The sequence below is a fragment of the Quercus suber genome, unplaced genomic scaffold (genome assembly GCF_002906115.3).
Source record: "Quercus suber isolate HL8 unplaced genomic scaffold, Cork oak 2.0 scaffold_89, whole genome shotgun sequence".
In the NCBI taxonomy this organism is placed as follows: domain Eukaryota; kingdom Viridiplantae; phylum Streptophyta; class Magnoliopsida; order Fagales; family Fagaceae; genus Quercus; species Quercus suber.
The window spans coordinates 1,569,507-1,576,678 of NW_027069554.1; the positions used below are offsets into that span (position 1 = coordinate 1,569,507).

At 33.3% G+C, this 7,172-nt stretch overlaps 1 protein-coding gene across 1 annotated transcript; it reads right to left on the reverse strand.

The window, feature by feature from the left end:
• Nucleotides 1–461: 461 nt before the first annotated feature.
• On the reverse strand, nt 462–2,495 carry LOC111998475 (cytochrome P450 71A1-like). The gene is made up of 2 exons (XM_024030576.2): nt 1,465–2,495; nt 462–1,266 (listed from the first exon to the last, which is right to left on the reverse strand). Exons 1-2 carry the CDS (start codon nt 2,395–2,397, stop codon nt 640–642), a joined length of 1,560 nt encoding a protein of 519 aa, XP_023886344.1. The 5' UTR covers nt 2,398–2,495; the 3' UTR covers nt 462–639.
• Between the last annotated feature and the right edge of the window lie 4,677 nt (nt 2,496–7,172).

The following is a 7,172-nucleotide window of genomic DNA, read 5'->3' on the forward strand; positions in this document are numbered from 1 at the left end:
TATTTTATTGAATAAGGTTGTAACATTAGGTTATAATTAATTTTGTAACTAAACTTTGTCCTAATATTATACTTAGGTTGAAGGTTTCATATATGTATCATTGTGATTATTCTGAAGTGCACCCATGTATATATGGGATTATAAATTATTTCTTAATATTTACGTTTCCTTTTTATTTTTTTTTTATTTTTTCTGTCTTCTTCTTGTTAATAACACGTAATATAAAAGAACTAATTCCCCAAATTTTTATTAAAATCATTTGTCACAAAATGAAGTACTAAGAATATCACACAAGCCTAGCCACTTGTTTTACGCCTTGCAAATCTGCTTACCATATATATAAGCTACAATCATCATTTAAAAATATATAACACACTTTTTTATGGATCCATCATCTATTTTGCATTTTGGTCAATTTTAAAGGACCTGATGAGAATGATGATATAAATGTTTTATGGCACTAGGTACAAATTCATTTTTATTAAAACATAATGCCACAACTATAATTATTACTACTGCCACAACTATATAGTCCCTTTACATTTATTGCGATAAGGAAGTAAGGGATAACAACAGATTCTAAAACAAAACAAGATAATGAGGAAAGATTACATAGAGAATATGCATAAGCACGAAATATTAATGGATCGATAAAGAAGAGTGCAATGTTGGTACAAGATGGAGAGGATTTTTCTTAAATGCTGTGATAGCATTAACTTCAGTCATGTCCAGAGCTTCTCCTTGTGCATTAATGGTAGGCAACCTCCAATCAAACCAACATAAAAGGTTGGCAAGCACATATTCCAAAGAAGCAACAGCAAATATCAATCCTGGGCAACCCCTTCTCCCACCTCCAAATGGGAGAAATTGAAAATTTTGACCTATGAAATCAATATGGTTGTCTTTAAATCTCTCTGGGAGAAATTCTTCTGGCCTATCCCATAGTTTAGGGTCCCTTTGGATTGCCCATATGTTGACAAACACTCTTGTTTTCGGTGGAATATCATAACCTCCAAATTGTAAACTTGCTGATGTTTCTCGAGGTACCGAAAGAGGTACTGGCGGATGTAGTCTTAGACCTTCTTTGAGGATACATTTCAAGTAATCCATTTGATTGATATCATTTAAATCTATCTTTGACTTATTGCCCACCACTCTTCTTACCTCTACTTGTGCTCTTTTCATAATACTCGGATTTTTCATGAGCTCAGCCATTACCCATTCCAAAGTTGTCGAAGTTGTTTCGCTTCCTCCTGCAAACATGTCCTGAAATTATGAAAAAAATAAGACTTTAGGTATGTTTTCAATGGTCTTAGATTATTTCATCTAAAATGAAACTATTTTATGGTTTAGATTAAATTCTACAAATTTAAATATGTATAATATTGTCAATTTTATAAAATAAACTTTTAAGATACTAGAAGTGTGTTTGAGTGAGAGAGTGGGAGAGTGAGAGAAAGATACTAGTAGGATTGCTTTGAGGTTGTCATGAGTAAGCTCAAAGTCAAGCATGCCATTCTTTTGCAGATGGAGGAGAATATCCACAAAATCTTTGTTTTTCGGATGTTCATCATCACTTTTCATTGTCTTGTGTTCTTCAACCACTTCATTTAGAAAAGCATCTAGTTCTCCAAAAGTGGATTTTAGACTAGCTATTTTTCCTGTAAGAATATCAATCCAACCCAGAGAAGGGAAAAAATCCCTCCAAAAAAAGGTCGTAAGTAGCACTGCTAACTTTCTTGGTAGTTCTGAAAACCTACCCTTACCATCCTCTTCTTCAAACTTTTTTCCAAATGCACATCTAGTAACGATGTTCTTTGAGGTTTCAATCAAGATCTCACTTAGATTAATAGAAACACCTTTCAGGCATGAGTCACGTACTTTATTGATCAATATAGAAACTTCTTCTTCCCTTGTATTCTGGAACGATTGCACTCTTTTGAGGGTCAAAAGTTCAAGGACACAAATTTTCCTTACTTGCCTCCAATACTCACCATAGGGTGCGAACACTAGGTCTGTGCATCCATAAAGTAAGAAATTGGTAGCTGTGGTTTTTGACCGGTTTGAGAAAAGTATGTCATGTGTTGTCATCATTTCTCTTGCCATATTTGCGGATGATAGCACAAGGGTTGGTGCATGGCCGAAGTAGAAGAACATTACAGGGCCATACTTCTTAGAGAGGGCTTGAAGAGAACGGTGTGGAAGTGAGCCAAGCTTGTGAAGGTTGCCAATGATTGGTAGCTTTGGTGGGGATGGAGGTAAATTGGGTTTTCCACTTCTTCTAATGCGTTTGAAAACATATAGAAATGAGAAAAGGAAAAGAAGAGGGAGGAGGGGAATGAAGGTTATTTTGTGTAGCTCTTGCCAGGATTGTTGTAATAACGTTAGAATAGGCATTTTCTCTTTTTATGTTTTTACTACAATGCAAACTAGCAACCCAATCACAAGATATATATGGAAATCTTGGGAGAGGTTAATTGTGGAGTTAATACAATATATAAGGATACTTTTAAGTATAATTCAATGATTGTAGGTCAAATTATATTATATCATTCACTCAATTTTATCATGTTTATCTAGTGGGAGACTACACTCAATCTTATATACAAAAATCTTGCTAGACTTTCATTAATTTCTTGCAAGATTAGAAGTAGTGGGATAGGCTTTTTCATATTTTTAATTGATTAAACTACTTGATAATTCAACTGAGAGGACACCATTATGATTTGGGAAGGTGGGGAGGTTTTTTTAAGTAAAAAGGTTCCCTCATGGGAGCCATTTAATTAGATGTTGAGTACAAAACTTGACTTGCAGAACTTTTTGTCATGTCGGTGTTTCTTCCTCAAAGTTTATGCTGAATTTTATGGCATTTAATTATCGTATTAGACCTGCTTCCTAAGTTTGCATAGTGAATAAATGTATTCCATTATCTTCCATTAATTATTAGCACCTGCCCAATTATTGAAAGAGTTGATACACCATGAAACATGTTGTACAGGGAACGATTAACCATAGATTCGCAAGTCAGTGGGGACACCAGCAGATTATTGGCTGTTGGGTCGAGGGAGGCCATGGAGACTGAGTCAGAGATGAACCCACATCAAGGCTAAGGGAACTGCTTGGGGCCTCCAAATAAGTCTAAAGTCACACCAAATTTTACAGCATGCACGAGGTGGAAAGTTGTTAATACTGAATAATAGAATAGTATCAGTGTTGAACTCATATGAAAATCAATAACTGCCTACCAACTAAGCAATTATGTAATTTCTTGTGTAAATTACATAGTAAAACTATGTAATTTGGTAGCTGTGGTTTTTGACCGGTTTGAGAAAAGTATGTCATGTGTTGTCATCATTTCTCTTGCCATATCTGCAAATGACACCACAAGGGTTGGTGCGTGGCTGAAGTAGAAGAACATTACGGGGCCATACTTCTTAGAGAAGGTTTAAAGAGAACGTGCGGGAGTGTGCCAAGCTGGTGAAGGTTGCCAATGATGGGTAGCTTTGGGGTGGATGGAGGTAAATTTAAATTGGTTTTTCCACTCCTTCTAATGCATTTGAAACCATAAAGTAAAAAGAAAAGGAAAAGAAGATGGAGGGGAGTGAAGATTATTTTGTGTAGCTCTTGCCATGATAGTTGCAACAATAGTGAAGATTATTTTGTATAGCACAATGCAACCAACAACCCCAATCATAAGATATATATGAGTTTTTTGAGTATACTGAAGAAAACTATAGTAAGGTTTTTGTTGGAGAGATAACAACTTAGGGAGAAGTCAATTGAGTAAATATATTTAGAGACATCGCCAAAAAATGTAAGCCAGTGAATTTTGGTCTAATTATATTATATATACCACTAACTCATATTATTATTATATAATGTCGGGCTTCATTTCATAACTAACCATACCACTCACACGTAAATGTTACTAACATTTTTACAGAAAATGACAGCCTCCAAAATTTTGCAAACTAACATTAATTAACCATAGTGAGATCTCCCTTTGGTAAAATTTAAGAGTTCAGTCTTTAATTAGCCCTACATTTCCAGTAAACCTCTTTCATTTCTAGGGTATACTACTTTTTATATTATTGATTAGAAAGTGAGTTTCAGTTGGCTCAATTAGTAAAATTTCTTATATTGTTATTATCAAAAAAAAAGAAAATCCAACTTAGGTACACCATTAAGATTTGGAGTAGTGGGGAGATTTTTCTGTAAAAAAAAGTTTCCATTTTCTTGGGGGCCATTTAATTAGATGTAGACTAAATAAATTGACAATGACACTAATGAGTGGTGATCTTATCTTTTCAATGCTTTAGTCATGTGGGAGAGTAAGTTCTGGGTGTTAATTACTTAATTCTCCAGCATTTATGCCAGTAATCCTTTAAAACTTAATTTGTAGAAGTTTATTTATTTATTTATTTTCTTGGGTGTTTATTTGCATAGTGATGGACTATTACATTACGATCCATTAATTATTAGCAAATCCATCTCTTGAAAGACATTGATACGGAATGAAACATGTTGTATAGACTACAGGGAAATACTAACTAATGATTCACGAGTCACAAGGGACTGGGTACACAAGGAGAAGGTGGAAAAGGGCTTTTATTCTCTCACTCGATAGTGAATTTCATTAGTACAAATTACTCATTTTACGTTTTAAATGTGAACATCAAAAAATTGTATATATTATGCATGAAATTATCAATATCAGATCGAGGGAGGCCACGGAGATTGAATCAGATATGGATCCACATTGAGGCTACGGAAGCTGCTCCTGGCCCTTATGCCCCTTCCCCCTCTTTTCTCCCCAAATTTTATTTTTATAATAAAAATATACATAAAAATATTTGATTTGTCTCCCAAAGAATTAAACTAGTCTAAAGAATTAAAAAAATTAAAATGAAAAGAAATAAATGACAGGCTAGCTAGCCAACTTGTGGCTCTACTCTAAATAATTATTATTTCTTAACACAAAACGTTTTTTGCAAGAAAAATTGTTTTCTATGTTTTTGGTGTCTTATGTATCTAAAATCCTTTAGTAAAGAGAGAAAAAAGAAAAACATGCTTTGCGAATCAACTAAAAATTATGGGCAAACCGACAAATGAGAGGCTATAGGCTTTCAAGCAAGATTAATCTTTTATTTTTATTCTAAGGTATGTAGTTTCTTGCTTTTTTTTTTCTTTTTCTTTTTTTTTTTTTTTTTTTTTTTTTTTGTGTGTGTGTGTGTGTGTATGTGTGTGTTTGTGTGTCTGTGTCATTTTTTTATCACTATAATTCAGTTTAATTATATTTTCATTCAAAATTTTGACGGAGAATGTAATAGATCCATAGCACACACATGTGTTTTTTTTGTTTTTTTTATTTTTTTTTATTTTTTTTTATAATAATAAATTTATCATCATTTCTTTTTGAATTGTGCCAAGTAGTTAATAAGGATTAAAAGATCAACAAACTATGAGCTTGTTTATAGAATGGTTAATTTCAAGCAACATTATCTTTTATTTCTATTCTAAGGTTGTTTCTTGCCTTTTAGTGTGTGTGACTCTCTCTCTCTCTCTCTCTCTCTCTCTCTCTCTCTCTCTCTCTCTCTTTTATCACTATATTTCATTTTAGGTTTTTTTCCCTTCAGAATTTTGATGTGAATATTAGTAGATCTGAAGCATAAATATGTTTTCTTTATTCATCATCATTTCTTTTTCAATTGTGCCATGTGGGTTAGTAAGGATTAAGAAATCAACAACTACAAACTTGTTTATAGAGTGGTTACACTTGTACTTTATCTTCTTGTTTCTACTTCAACTACAATACAAAATTTTCTATTTATTAATATTGTCAAAACTAGGATTTTCGACAAAAATGAAGATTATTTTGTAAAGGAAAAAAATCAATTATAAATTATTTTTGGGATTTAAAAAAATAGTAATCGATTTAAAATGTATTGAGAAACAATTATTTTATTTTATTTTTTAAATATTTGTTTAACACATAATGGATGCTAATTTAATTTTTCATTGTATATTTAGTCTTATATCTCTGGGTGTGTGTGTGAGTATATATATATATATATATATGTAGGGTCAAAATTTGTAGCTTAAGCCCAAAAGATATGGAGTATGAGCCCAATGAACTCAAGACAATGAATTTGTAGAGAGTGGGTAAAAGAGTTGGGTTGGTTTGAATTAACGGCTAGCATGGATTTCAAAAATAAATAAACATAAAAACACTCTTAAAGTCTCACTTAATAAACATCTGAGGAGATTATTTATAAAATGGGATCCTGCTTTTGAACTCTAACAATCTTTAATGCTACAGTTTATCTTCTTCTCTCTCTTCCTTCTATTTTTTCTCGATCCCTTTCTTATGGGAGATCTTTTACATTATATAGTGTCTTTTTGGATCATCTTGATCGTACACTTGTTAGTCATCTGAGCCTTTACTTAAGTATAGATCCCATCAGGCCTCTTCTTTGGTTCTCTGTGAGTGGTGGTGGTTGAGAGTGCACTGTTCAGGGGTTTTCTCCACATTAATGCGACCAGAAAAGTTACTGCAGTGTATTTAATGTGGTGGTAGCAGCTTTTCCTTTAGATATTTATCCGTTCTTTTCATCTCCATAAATGCCTGAAGTTTATCCTTATTATTGGAACTGTCAAGATGGCCACTTGAACCTCCCAAGTATTTGCTTGGCTGGGGCTCTTTATATCCGAGGAGAACACAATCTTCGAACTACTGACGCTCTCTTCAGACCATACTCTTCGTTCATTTCCAGGTATATTTTTCTTACTTGAGTTTCTTCTCAATCATTTTCTCCTCTTTGGACACGCCCTAGTCTTCAAATAGGGCCTTAGGCCCAATACATAATTCTAGGCTTTTACCCCTTGTAGGGTCAAGATTTGTAGCCCAAGCCCAAAAGATATGGAGTATGAGCCCAATGAACCTAAGACAATGAATTTGTAGAGAGTGGGTGAAAAAGCTGAGCTGGTTGTGAATTAAATAATGGCTAGCATGGGTTTCAAAAATAAATAAACATAAAAACACTCTTAAAGTCTCACTCAATAAACATCCGAGGAGATCATTTATAAAATGGGATCCTGCTTTTGAACTCTAACAATTTTTAATGCTACAGTTTATCTTCTTCTCTCTCCTCCTTCTATTTTTTCTCGATCCC

Excerpts from the sequence above, each read along its gene's own strand:
- LOC111998475 (XM_024030576.2), bottom strand. The coding sequence starts at position 2,397 with ATGCCTATTCTAACGTTATTACAACAATCCTGGCAAGAGCTACACAAA. Across the intron at positions 1,267-1,464 it reads ACCTCAAAGCAATCCTACTA|GACATGTTTGCAGGAGGAAG; the intron begins GTATCTTTCTCT and ends TCATAATTTCAG.